We start from the raw sequence: 14700 nt of genomic DNA, 5'->3' as shown, positions 1-14700 counted from the left end.
CAGTTTTATAAGTATTTAGTTCAAGATTACATGAGCACTTAATTTTTATTTATATTTCCTTTCTAACGTCGTAAGTTTCTAAGTTTCAAATTCAATGAGATTGTCACTTGCTTTTGTCTTCTCGTCATGCTCTTCTTTTGGTCTACTTTTCTCATGAAAGTGCGATTGTTTAATATCAGTCCCCGTGACTGGAACACTTGAATCCATGAAAGCTTGAGCTTCAGATCCAAGAAGAAGATCCTTATCGTGTTCATTGATTGATATGACTCCGAAATCGTCATCTCTTTCTTCTTCATCATCACCTTTCGACTTGGACGAATGGTCAGATGATTGGTCACTGGGATTGACATGGTTATGTAGAGCATTAGAAGCAGCAGAATCCATGCGGCGTCTAACTTTATTGGCAACTTCTCTACCATCGGCCAACAAACCATCGAACATGCTCCTCAAGTTACGAATTCCACTTAATTTGGGGTCGATTGGCTTTGCGAGATGGAATGAACACCTCAATGTTCGGGTAAAAAGTAATTCATAAGTTTCATCAGCTAGAATAACCATCCGAAACGTCGGCAAGTTTACATATACCGGAGAATTAGGATCCAATGCTGCATTATGAGAAATCTTTGAATCGATTGCTAAGTCTTTTATTAATGTCTCTTCTTTTTCTGGTTGCGCATATTCAAAGGCTCTTTGGATAAAAGTACTCGCAGCGGATAAGTAGCGTTCCACCTGCTGATTTTCTAATTTTTGCTTATTTATATCAATTTCTGTGGGCAATTTAATATTTGAATCCAGAGGGTCTATCCCTTCCTCCTTTTTCATTTCGATGATCTTATCTGCGATGGCGTTTTCAATAGCATTTTCAGTGATCAGATCTAGTAAGTAGCAATCTCTCCAAGGCATTGTAATAAATAATAGATCTTCAGAAAGCTGTAATATTCCTTCTCGATCTATCCTGTCCTTCAGTTCAGTGTCATATAACTTGAAAAAATTGTTCAAGGCTGTCATCAAATCAGGATCAATGAGCTTATTCAAACCCAAGACAAGATCATACAAAGTCAATCCATCTTTTGGATTTGAGACCCAGTTCTTGTAGAGACGTTGTAAGAATGGACGGCCATTTTCTAATTCGACATCATTTCCCGAGACCGAAACCCAGTCGCATACTTCTGACATAAATTTGTTGAATGCTTGAAAATCCATCATGCTAGAGCCTCCTCCTGTAATATTTTGAGCCTGTACAATAGAATAAAATCGATCGTAAATGATACTTAAAGTGGTTTGATCCAAATTACTTACTTTAGGTAAGTTTCTTAATTCGGTACGTTTCACAAATGTCGAGATATTCTGAAAGATTGTATCTCTATGTTTGTTCCGATGCTTGTTAATAAGTTCCTCATCAACATTCGAAAATTCTTTAAATGAGGTAACCAAAAGTTCTTGAAATTTCGTTACTTGTCTGTATTTAGCATTTGGTGACGCCGGATGCGCTGATAAATCTAAGGTTTGAAAGTAATCTTTAATAATAGAAATAAAAGAACCATCATCTTCAGCTTTTAATAAGCTATCACCGCATAGCTTCAATATTGCAAGCGCCACTTGAAAAAGTGTCTTAGGACCTTGAAGAAAAAACACGTCGATTATTCTGGCAGCAAATACAAGTGGCATTGAGTTTAAATACAAAGATAAAAACCATGGCAATGATACGACTGATAACTGTATGTCATATTTATTCAAATGTTCCCAAAGTAAAGGCATAGTCTCTTGAACTAGTGATTCAAAAACCTTTTGATCTAAAAGGGTTCCATACATCGTCTTTGAATAATATCCCGGTACAATCCTGCCAACCAAGACATTGAGAGTCCAAAATGCTTGCTCTTCCGACATGTATATCAACAAAGCAGCTACGACTATGTTCATTGCTTGACAATATCCAACTTCGGGATTTTCCCATGAATAGGCAGTAAGAACTCGCCTTAGCCTATTAATCCCTTCCTTATCTTGGTACGCTGCATATTCAGGCAAGGACCTATTCAAATCCTTCTCGATTTCTTCAATAGCCACGGATTTTTTTCCCTCATTTTCTTTTAATATCTCTGAATATTTTTCTTGATTGTCCAATCTCAAATACATGGATCCACAACAGAGCTCCCATATTTCACCTCTTAATCTATTTGGTAGCCCGACTCTTACTAGCCTATAAAACATGGGAGTTTTGACTATGGATATATTACGCCCATCTACTCTGAAAAGATCAAACCATAGCTTCATTTTAGCTTTGTCTCGAGACTCCCTCGCGTCACCTGGGAACTTGAATAGTAATCCTAAACCACCACTTGGAACATGCTCGACTTTCTCATTAGATATCTTATTCTTAGATAATAAGTATTCAGAATAACAGGTTTGAATGAAAGATTGAAGTTTAGGGACATTAGGTAGATTACTTCTCAAAACTACCTTTAAAGAGTTAGCAAAATGGTCACATTCTGATCTCAATCCCACGAGGTACAAAATGATAGTCATTTTGCTGTGAGTGCTAACTGCTAAAGCACACCCATAATTTACGGATTGCAATCTTTCAACTTTCTTTATTGTAGATAAATTGAATGTAAAGGAGCAATTTTTTTTATCGTATGCGTCTCTGAATATTAAAAAATGGTCAGTTACGTAGATCTTACCTTGCGGCAAGGGTATTCCCTTATAAATATCTTTGTAATGATCCGACTTTACCCTAATCTCAGCAGCGCTTTCAGCCCTTATAAGTTCATTATCGGGAAGGTTATTCTCAATACAAAATTGCTCATCCTTTGTTAGACCTGACTCTGACTTTCGGTCAAGAACCTGATTGAATGTACTAACGGCCTTGTCTCGTATGTTTTCAAAAAACGACATGACTTACAAGAATCCTATTTAGGTCCTTGGTGGTCCGCATTTAAGAATGCCAGTCCTACTATTCTACTTTATATGCCATAATGGAGGAAGTTACACAAAATATATTACTTGGCTGGAATACTGAAGATAGATATATATACATAGTATGCCACATCCATATCTAAATGGTGACATGAGTTATGAAGACTCTTCGGAATCTTCAGATTGGTCCTGATTATCCGACAAATCGTCGATGTCAATTTTATTATAAAGACTGTCTTGAACTTGGCCGTTATGATGGTCAATTGCTTGACTTAAGTGATGGTGATGCTCATGGGCATTGTGAACATGTGGATGCTTTGCAGTGGACTGCTGGCTCGTAGCCGAGAGTCTTGGTCTTCCGTACTTCTGTAAATCATCGATCGACATGTAGTCAGAATAATCTGCGATCTGATTAAGAGGCTCTACTGAAATGTTTCTTTTGCCTTGTTTGAAGATACTACCAAGGATCTTCCCGCTATGACTAATGATTATTTTGATCAATTCTTTCTTCAATCGCAAAATAAACTCCTCACCAGACCAGACCCTATTTTTAAACCTTAATTCAGGGATATTCAAATTAAGATTACGGACATTTAAGAAGTTAATACTCTTTGGGGCGTCGAAGCACACAATCATGTTGAGTCTATCAAATTCAACATCAATGATAGAAAAGTACCTTGATGATCTATGGACTATGAGCGAAAAGTCGTCTTTATTTTCATCATCTTGCAACTTTCGTTTGTTTCGTTTATTCTTGTGGCCTTTGTTTGAAATGACAGACTCATCATCAGAAGAGACAGTGGTATTTGATGAGGGATGTGAGAATACAGTTCCATGATCATAATCAGCACTTTCGCTGCTACTTTCCAGCCTGAAAGCTTTATGACGACTACGAAAGTTGTGAATCACATTCCTCAAGCCAGTCACTGGACCAGAATCCGAATCAGAGCCTCCATTCATTGAGACTTCGTCATTAGCAACATCGTCACTGCTATTTTCTGCTTCGCTGACCAGCGAATCTTCATGAGGAAAGACGTAGTTAAAAAGCTTTTTCGTAGTTAAATAATCTGATTCCACTTTGAGAGGCTGAACTGATATCTTTGCTTCCTGAATAATTGATATCCCACCAACAGGAGGGAGCATTTTCCATTTCATTTCAATGATAGGCTTATCTGTTATCAGAGGCCGTGTTTCATGTTCTTTCTTTCCAGGAATATATGGCTTCAATATTTCAGGATATATTGCGTTCTCCTGAAGATTAAAAGCTTGAAGCATTGGTATCTCAACTTGATTTAAGTTTGATCCATCAAATAAGTCTACTCGGGTAACAGATGGATTCGCTAATGCAAAGTCAACAAATGGTTTTCTCTCGGAATCCAAAAGATGCCAAACAATTTGGTCTGCAAAGATATTCAACAACCTTGAATTCTTGATTACCTTAGATTTAGAACTGCGTAAGTTAAGTCCACCCCCCATTATTACTGCTAATTCTAATTGCATTTTTTCTATATCAACTTCTAAATCTCTAGTTGTGACTTTTTCTTGTTCGGTCAACGTAACACCTCTCTCATCAAATCTTAAAAGTATGCCCTTGCAATCCCTAATAAGGGTTTGTAAGTTTTCAATTTTCAGGTTCAATCCATCGAAGTCATGTTTATCAGAAAGTGAGATAATCTTATTTAGCCTATTAATTAGCTCATCCCTATAAGTCGTCCCGTGGAGAATCAAGTCAGGGAAGACCCAATACAATGTAGAATATTGGGCTGAGTCCGCATTTATCACAACCTTTGAAAGTTGAGCTAAAATCTCATTTCCTTGCTGAGTTGAGCCCTTGTCAGCAAACAATTCATTTGGCTTCTTAAATACAATTGCCATTGTATTCCTTTCTACGACTAATTGATCCTGGTACCAAGTACTGTCATAAAAAGCTTCGCATTCGAGCCAAGGTGGCCAGTTAACCTCCGATTCTAAGTGACCAGTACCATAGTGAATATTGGGATCTGAAATAGTTCCCTCATCCTTTTTGAAAACAAAGACATGAGAATCATTTAAAAGAACACTGTATCTTGTTTCCACTAAGCCTGACATCTCTGAGCTACTGTTGATCAATTCATCTGTTCCCTGAACATTAATATGAACAATTCTCATCTCAAAATCTCTCGTAGTAACTAAACAGCAGGACGCTGGGTCTCTAGCACTAACCAATTGAACTTGTGGATGAATTAATTTTACTAAATATTTATTCTCTGCCTCAAGGTCGTCCTCATCCACATCATGTAAGTTTTTATTGATAAAATCAATAGTTTCCTGCGCTTTTTGGTGATTTTTGTCGAAGATTGATTCCTTGAAGTCTGAGAATTCTTCACCGTCAAAAACTTCATTGACGACACTTTTAACTAGAGTGACAGCTTTTCTTGACATGAAATACACAAAAGATTTTCTGTCATTTACTCTTTGCGTATAAACAGTAAACATGTCTCTTAATTCATTATCCCACTTTATCTGAAGATTATGAAGAATGAATCTATTATGATATTTTTTCACCATTGTGTTATCCAATGACACCTCGATAGAGCCGGCCGTCGACTGGTGGCCTGAATATACCGATAGGCTTCTCGAGATAGATTTTTCAAGGTCAATGACTGAAGGCTCGGTACCAGCATCGTTGCTTAAAAAACTATCTGCAATTGATTCGACTAACTCAAGCTTTTTCTTGCACACCTTGATGTCCTTTTTAATGTCGTAAACTTCGTGAGGTTTCTTTTTTGAAGAAGAATCTAATTCTTCTTCTTTTGCCGCCATTTCACGTCTTAGTGCATTCATTCTCTCTTCAAGTAATATACCTTGAGTTTGCTCTGGCTTTTCTTGCCGCATTACACAGTGATGCGATGGCTCATTTCCGAAGGGAAATTTACCGTCCTTTTGAAGCGAAAAGTCCCTAAAGTAAGTAAATTTTGGAGAGTAAAAGAAAGGTAAAACTTTAAGTTCGGGATTTGGAGAAAGCGGCTCTCGTACCTCAAGTTCAATAAAATCTTCAGGATCAACCCAAGAATAATCTTTGTCGAAGACATCAATGCTATCTACCCAATCTGTAAAATTGGAGGGCCATTTTTTCCTCTCTTCGACTATAGGAGCCAGAGGATGGATTATATTTCCGAAGAAGCGAGAAACCAAACGACCTTTTATTGATTGGTCATTGAAAATAGCATGTAATAATCTAATGTCTGCCTCATCAACATCAACCTCGCCCTCATTCATTTTCAAATGTAAGATTTTATTAGAAATGTTCAACTTTTCATTCACATACGTAAGCCATTCCTTCCTTTGATGCAAATCAATTTTGCACTTACCGAATTTTCCTTTGAGACCAGTAAATGCCACTCGATAATCATTCTCCAGGAAATCACTGTTAGAATGCATATACATGTGGGATATCATAAGAGGTTCGAATATTAGTTGATATTTTATGGTGAATAAATGGCTACCCATTTTAATGTGGATATTATCTCCAGGTTGATTCTTGAACAATGGGCCTGCCTTAATTGGCAAAGATCTGGTATGCGTTAACAAATTCCACCAGTGGAAAAAATAATGAAAAGTTAACGGAGTTAGATAGGCAGCATTGTAGCAATTGCCTGTTGACGACTTTGATACCACTGATATGGCTAAATGCAAATAGTCCGATCTATATTTAGCGTATGAATCGGGATGCCAATCAAACCTTGGATTAGTCACGAATACGTCATAATGCGGCCTGAAGCTAGTGGTTCTTTCCTGGTCGTCAGAAAAAACTTTAGAGTCGGATTTATTTCTTTCAAATAGGAGACCTAAGTTCCACACAACTTTGTCAGAAGAGGATAACACCATTAACTTCTTTAAAAACTTCTTTGACTCGTCTATTGAGGCTACATCTCCAAAATCTCCAAAATGAACTCCCCATGGCGATTTATCCTGCGACGCATAATTCGGGACGGCTAGTAAGAATGAATAGCTTTCTAATACAATTAATTGGGTCTGATCTCCATTATGATTAAATTTTAGGCTGACATTGTTCTTCCAGCAGAATACAAGACCCGCATATTGACCTACTAGGTCGTAAGGGTTAGTTGAGCCTTTTATATGAAGACAAAGCTCATTTTCGATATTGAACGTGAGCTTGCCATGTAGAAGTAAGGCTACCTTATCCCACCAACCAAGAGGACTGTCGTCAACTGCAGGTTTTGTGAAATTTTCAAATGCCATTGCAGCAGCTGAAATTCCCGCCTGATAAGACTTACACCACGTAAGAACGCATGCCCTATCAGATTTAATGTTACACGCTAAATCAAACATAAATTTCACAGGAGTCAAGGTCCTAGGAACATAGACAGAATAGAAGTTATCCTCGAGATCCTCTGAAGGAGCTACTGGAGAAAATGGGACAAAAATATATCTCATTTCTTCTTTTCTAGTCACTAATTTTTCATTAATGACTACATTTCCCAGAAGATTAAATGTGGTTGCATCCGTTTCTTTATTGCTCGGAAATGAAGCCAAAGGAAGTGGATAATCTCTTAAAAAAATGTTAAGAGAGACAGCCCTTAAATTTATGTAAAGTGGAATCAATATAGTATATTCCAATTTAGGCTGCTTTTTACCATGATCATAAAGAAACCGATCGACATTATCTATTTTAGCCTTATCTAATGTCAAGTCAAGACAATCAAAGATAACTCCCATCATCAATGGCCCTTGAGCATACTCAAGAATATCAAATTTATCAGTTATCATCGGATTAATACTTTCTTCTCCCCAAACTTTATTAATGCGTTCTTTCCAAACCTGATTTTTGGTCTCACTGCATCTTTTGAATCTCAGAATCCAGGACAATCCTATATTTATTTCCAACAGCTCTTTTGCGGCTCTTATTTTTTCCTCTGCCTCTTCATAAGAATGCTTCTTTTTTTCATTGAGATAAGACTGGCTGGCAGCTTCTGGTATTATTTTATCTTTTGATGAGTTATTTTTTACTCCATGAATGACTTCCGAAAATGTATGTCTCAAAGGACTTGCAACCCTCGAACTTGTTGATGTTCCTGGTTTTGAATGTCTTTGAGAAGTATTTGAGAGTTGGATTTCTTGCTCGATAGAGGGTTCAGCAGCATCTCTTATTTCATTTGCCTTTTCCTCAAACAACTTCCATTTTTTTAGTCTTTCTCTCTGCTCTAGTAAACCCAATTGGTATATTAATGCGAGCTCATTCTCAAATGGATCATTTTCTAAAGTAATTCCAAATGCTCTGCTTTTTATGTTTATTTTTGGAAACAAAATTGCCGGTTTAGCCTGTGGTAAAATTCTTTCATAGTTTGCAATACCCAAAGATAGATTTCGAAAATTATGCTTGATTTGCCTTATTGATTTTACAAGTGTGATTATATTGTCAATCACTGTATAGAATAAAAATTGATGAGGGATGTTAATTCTTACTCCATCTGATTTGATTTCAAATTCGGGATCATTTTGAGGACGGTATTCTAAGTCCATATCACCAATGGAGAATAGTCTGGTCCACAACCTCGTACTTGGATGAATGACATAAAGCCTCGTATACTTCACATCTGCTCGAGTAGATACCAAAATATCAGACGCTCTCAAGGTATCGACTTCAAAGAGAACATCAACATTTGTTGGAAGTCTAATAACAGCAGCAATTGAAGTAACCTTGATATCAAGCTTTAAAACCTTCCTTTTTCCACTTATATTCGAAATTTCTTGCTTTGAGCATTCTCGCTCTACTGTAGGTGCAAAAAAATCAACTAATGTCTTGGCATATATAGCACACCAGAATAAGAACATATCTATACGGCCGTCAATTTCTGGAATGTCAAGCACCAATTTATTCTTTTCTTTTTGAGAGTTAGTTAGCTTTATATCTCGAATGCTCAAAACTTTCTTGATTTTATTTAGATCACTAGATTCAGACCATTTTGGATTCGGACAATAATCAGACTCATCTGAAAAGCTTGATCGCAAGCTGGATCCACTGGAAGTATTAGAAGGGCTTTCATAAAAGGCAAATTTGTTGAAGTCAGTAACAAACTCAGTTGCATATCCACTGACTGTATAGCATTGGACTGATTTGAGCAGCATCGATAAATCTTCTTTTGATTCTTTGTAATGAAGATAAAAGTCTGATGCTTTCATTGAAATTCCTCGTTTATAGTCACCCAAGTCAATATCTTCTTTAAGCGATTGATCGTATATGGTATGACTGGGCAAACCTTCCTTGCAAATGATGTCAATTTGGATTTCAGATAATCGCAACTCAATCGATGATAAAATGGATGGCACAAACTCTGAAAACTCTAAACGAGAAATCGGAGCATTTTCATCTTCAACCTTTTTCTCACTCTTATCTCGCCTCTGAGTGAACATTAGATATCTTTTATTATCATAGGCGATTACCCGATTCCTAAATTCCCTGACAATATGAAATATAGCTAAATTGACTGATTTCATTTCGATTTTCTTACTTATGGTTTTCACTGTAAATTTTCGCTCTAGAAGGTAGAAAGTACCTAGAAAATTTATCTTCACCAAACTGACCAAATTTCCAGCAGCGTTAAATTTAAAATTCTTAACCTTAAATAAAAAGTTCAAGGAAGGCTTTTTAGTTGAATTTTGATCTAGAAGTAATGACTCGAGGTTCTTAGTATAAAACCTATGAATAACAGCTTGGATATCCAAAGTAAGAACATAATTTTGCAGTGACTCACGGTTAAATTCAAGGTGACTCGCATCAAGGTCTTTTGGCAAATGGATATTAAATTTAGTATCTAAGATGACAATTCTCACACCAAGTTCTCTTATCTTGCTCCATAAATATAATAAGTTCTTTTCATTATATTGCTGACTAGACTGTACGTGATCCTTTCTTTGTCGACTGAGCCTCAAATATAAATCGAGCTGATCATAATAAAAATCGAAGGTTGGATTAGTTAGTACCAAAGAAGCTTCTGAGATCAAACATGCTTTATTTCCATCCCGATCATCTCCTAACAAGATATCGATTATTTTAAGTATATTAGTGTTGACGGTAAATGAACCAGTACCTAAGTCAAAGCATTTCGAGTCCTTGTAGTATAATCTGGCTGAAGTTAAGTACGTATGTAACTTAATTAAGCTTTGAGAATTATGGCCATCTTTACTGACAGAAGCAACAAAATTAGATATCTTAAAGTCTATGTCATCTTTCTGAGAAGAAAAGTCTTCAAAGCTAGCTTCAATAGACTTGAATCTCCCCAATAAAGGTTTAATAATATCAGGGTTTGGTTCTGAAGGCTGCTTCGATACTGGGTTCTTTCTATTCCAGTTCTTAAAGTGATCTAAAGGTATGTGGCATCTTCCAAAGGATAGATTTAGCTTAAACTCTGAGAGCTCAAAAAAAACTTGTTTGGTATTCCCTTGTTTACACAGCAGATTCACATCGCAAGCGATTCTGATCTCAATCCCCTTAAAGATTTCGACGCCATCATTTTTCTCACTCGAGGCAATGGTTCGTAAGTGACCATGCATAAGGTTCACTATAAGTTCTATCCCATTTTCTAAACTTAAAGTGCTTTCAATTCTTGAATAGTCAGTAAATATTATTGTTTTCTCATCTACAGTTTCATGCAAAACGGAGCACCTGTAAAGATATACCCTTATTTGGTTCAAAATTCCACTTTGTAGAATCCCCAAGACCCTAGCTGGTGCAGAAATTTTTAAAATTTCGTCCAAATCAAGATTTGAATCGTGATGTCGGGTTTTCTCTTGGGCCTTAGAGGTATCAAACTTAAGTTCAATGTCATGAAATTCGATATTTATTAGCTTTTGCAGCGAATTTTGACCACGGAAAAAGCTGAACCAAATATTGATACGCCTTATTTTGACATCCACATCACCAATATGTATATCTATATGCTTAATCCCCATCCATCCTAGAGATTTTACGGATACATTAGGTATCTTGTTTAAAATGAAAATAGTGCCGGCATAAAGTAAGGCAATAAACCCCACCCACACATAGAAACCATTAATCATTAAACCAATTAAAACTTAGGCGATCTGGATTATTGCATGGATATGTCTCAGCAAGAACTAGTTTCTATACTCTTCATATTTCAATCGATTTAATATGTTCATGATAATCATCAAAAAGTTTGTTGTATATGCAGTACCCTAAACCCGCGATATCCGACAAATTTGGTCAAGTTTGACTGTTGTAACGGTGAAGCGGCAGTATACGAGCAGTATATCTAATAAGACGTTCTTTTTCATTCTACTAGTACCAACTACCAGAAATATCCCATTATATAAACATATCCTGAATAGGGCCACGCTAATGCTGGGATATCTTTTTTACGAGCTACAAATTGTTGTCAGAGCCTTTGTCAGATTATGGAAGGTATATAAGTCGTTTGTCGATACTTAATACAGGCGTCACGTTTTGATCGCGACAGGGTCCAATCTGCTTCCAAAAGCGTGATGAAACTACATGTAAAATCGCCTACCTCTTCTTCTTAAATTTTAAGGTCAAGTATTAGCTACAAGTACAAACAAACCTTCTTGTAATTCTACTGAGATGTCAAACTTGAAACACCTTGCCGGGGGCCAAGTTAAGTACGGTGCAGATGAGCAACGTATAAATAGTTACTTTGGTTCAGCTTCTTTACCGCAATTGCTATTACCAACTTATGCTAATATATGTTTATTCTTACGATCATTTCTGCATTCTTTCTCCCTTATGTTGCACTTTGTTTTCCAATTTCTTACACATATATATAAGCTTAAAAAGCGGACGGTCCAATTGTCGTTGAAAGTTTTTCGAATAGAAGAATTATTCTTTTCTATGACAAATTCGTCCATATTTGGGGAAAAAGTTGAAGAGCTTAATAAACAAAATGATTAAATGAAAGCTGAACGCCCTTGTGACCAATTCGGTACGAATGTAACCTTTTTTACTAGTCCAGACCTGTTACGTTAAGGGAGTTAATCCCCTCTTAGAATTACGACCTGAGGATGTAAAAATACATTGATACTCTATCTTGAGTAGTCATAGACCAAGATGGGAATAGTTCATCATTAGATCTTGAATAATGTTGCCATATGGGGTAACTTGTAAACCAAGAGTGGTCGCAGAACGTCTCCACTAGAAGTTAGTGCGAAAATGGAGAGAATAAACCACTTCTTGCTCGTATCACTATGTTTACCCAATTAGGTAATTTTTGAGGTCCAAGACATTCAGAATAGAGTTCAACGACAGATTTTCAAGAATGAATATCTATATTGGGTAGTAAAGTAAACGACTGTGAATCTCTTCTCCTAGATTCATATTATATACCTAAATGGGAGTGTTGAAAGAAACTCCACCTTAAGATATTTAAAGGTCCAAAAAGCCTCCTCGCAAAATGTTCATAACAAGAAGAGGAAGAGCATATCAATTTACAGAGCTCAGGAGCCAAATTAGATAAGTGTCTATAGTCTGATATGAAGTTGTCCGTTACCTCTGCTACTTTTGCCTTGGCATTAGTTACCTCTGTGACTGCTGCACCACCCAATGAAGTGAAGACGACTAAATTAACAAAGAGAGAAGTTGAGCAATTGAATAGCCTTTCGCTTTCATTAAATACACTTGCTGCTAAGAGAGATCTGTTGTCCCCTCTGGAGCTTGCCGCAAGAGAATATGAAACACTAACAGAGATTTTGAAAGTTATCGAAAGCACTGACTTAGCACCAAAGATTATTGATTTTCTTGTTTCAGATAGCACAATTGGCCCAATTATTACTAAAGTAACAGTTAATCTCATCAAAAGTGGTGCAATTGACATCACCACTTTATTCACTGCTTTAAATGATTCTGGATTGGCAGCTCAAGTCGTGGAGGCTCTTATTAATGACTGTGAATTTTATGCTGAGATCTTCAAGATTGTTGGAGAAAAGATCGCCGATTTAGGTGAATTAATCCATGATAAACTAACTGGTTCCAGTAAAAGAGATATTGAAATATATGAGCAAGAAGTTGCAATGAAAAAAGCTGCTCGTGATGTCACTGTATACAGAAGGGCTGACGATGATAATACTATCCTTGAAAACGTATTGGAATCATTAAAGAATTCCAACTTGGCTGTACAAGTTGTGACCGAGTTAATCACAGATTCAAGCTTCTTGAAATGGGGTGCCAACTTGGTACAGCAGTTGTTCAGCTCGAAAGCCATCACTTTGTCTGAGTTGATTAGCGCAATCGCACAGTCGGGTTTGATTCCATCATTAATCAAAGAATTTTTAACGCTTGACACATTGAAGGCAGTTATTGTCAACTCTTTAGCTGCTGCATTCGACAATTGTGGCAACAGCTCCCTCACTACGAGCACCGCAAGTGCAACGCAAACAACCAGCAGCGGTTCTTCGTCGACAGCTACTAAGCCCTCAACTTGTAAGAGAAAGCGGAAGAGATCTTACAACTACTAGCACTATTGATCTTACAAATTAAACCCAAGTAATGATTTGATGTTGACTAAGACATGAGGAAATAAAATTTTCAAAAAAAAAAATAAAAGCTAATTTCTAAACCGATAACCGTCGGAAAAGTTAAAAATGTTTCTCTAGCTACTTCATTTAGTCTCTTACCAAAAAAACAATCAAGGAATACTTGATAAAAAGCTTTCACAGTTTATTTTTGGAAGAATATACCTTATATTTATTTCGATTTCTTGAATGTGACCGCAACTTTCAATATCGGAAACTATATGCACTTAGATAGTTATCCAGGACCGTTTCGATTTAATAATATGATAATTTAATTTATGTTGCAACCGTAAGAACCATTTGACTTTATCTGCCCCGATATTTGACGAACCATCGAGGTACGGTAGGGAGCTATTTTGGATTAAAAGATATTTAGGACTCGGTAAGGAAAAACTGCTCGTTAAATACTGTTCCTGTAGAATTTCGCAACAAATCTCAAAATCTACTCGAGTCTATCGACCAAACAATTCAAATTGGCAAACAATCTTCTCATTTGAACAGTGATGACATTTAGAATATTGTAAAAATTGCCAGTGTTTCTTTCTAAATAGAATTACATTCAGATCATAATTAGTAATGATAGACGGTCCTGTTTCATACAACGTGAATTTAAAGCGCTATATAGATATATAAAAGCTGTACTAAGATGATTAATATCGGATAGCTGACAACTTAAGTCTATTTATTGACTGCTACCATTTAACATTCGCTATTGAGACGAATTACTGTACCTGGGATATATTTCTGTCCATATATACTATGTAACAAAATATTTCAGAGAAGTGTTGCATTTCCTATTGTGTAAGTTTAAGACTCTTGGCCTACAATTTCATTGCACTTTCTTGGGTCGTCGTGGGCAAAAGGCAAAGCAAGGACATGGCTGATAGCTGAAGGTTCTTTTCTTTGCATTGGGGCACATTTTCTTGAAGCTTTTGGGTATTAGATATACCCGAGTCACGTGATTGATTGATAAAGAGAAAGAGACCTTGAAATTATCCATGGACCAGTCTGATCTATTGTGCTGGTTAGTACATTGACTGCACCTTTCATTGTTGCTAATTTTGTCTTATGGAATGCGGAATACACATATGATATTAGGTAATGAATTTTTTATCACAGTCTTGATCAATCTTATTGAAGTATGAAAGTTCGTATATTTTTCATTACTTGGATTAAGTTATGAGAGCTATCTGATACTACAACAATTGTATTCTGTACCAGTAAGACAGATCATTAACAACA

At 36.4% G+C, this 14700-nt stretch overlaps 3 protein-coding genes across 3 annotated transcripts; 1 reads left to right on the top strand and 2 right to left on the bottom strand.

Annotated features, from left to right (window-relative positions):
- Window positions 1-78: 78 nt before the first annotated feature.
- On the bottom strand, window positions 79-2892 carry GYP2 (Gyp2p; the record flags this gene model as incomplete). The annotated part of the gene is made up of 1 exon (XM_062952721.1): window positions 79-2892. One exon carries the CDS (start codon window positions 2890-2892, stop codon window positions 79-81), a length of 2814 nt encoding a protein of 937 aa, XP_062807130.1.
- Window positions 2893-3069: 177 nt separating this feature from the next.
- On the bottom strand, window positions 3070-10974 carry PRCAT00000281001 (uncharacterized protein; the record flags this gene model as incomplete). The annotated part of the gene is made up of 1 exon (XM_062952710.1): window positions 3070-10974. The coding sequence occupies one exon, from the start codon at window positions 10972-10974 to the stop codon at window positions 3070-3072; it is 7905 nt and encodes a 2634-aa protein (XP_062807129.1).
- A 1446-nt stretch (window positions 10975-12420) lies between these two features.
- On the top strand, window positions 12421-13401 carry PRCAT00000280001 (uncharacterized protein; the record flags this gene model as incomplete). Its single annotated transcript, XM_062952699.1, has 1 exon — window positions 12421-13401. The coding sequence occupies one exon, from the start codon at window positions 12421-12423 to the stop codon at window positions 13399-13401; it is 981 nt and encodes a 326-aa protein (XP_062807128.1).
- Between the last annotated feature and the right edge of the window lie 1299 nt (window positions 13402-14700).

Source organism: Priceomyces carsonii, assembly GCF_900007245.1.
Source record: "Priceomyces carsonii strain CBS4050 genome assembly, scaffold: Debaryomyces_carsonii_scaffold_1, whole genome shotgun sequence".
NCBI classification, from domain to species: Eukaryota; Fungi; Ascomycota; class Pichiomycetes; order Serinales; family Debaryomycetaceae; genus Priceomyces; species Priceomyces carsonii.
This window is presented reverse-complemented; position numbering and strand designations above follow the sequence as displayed.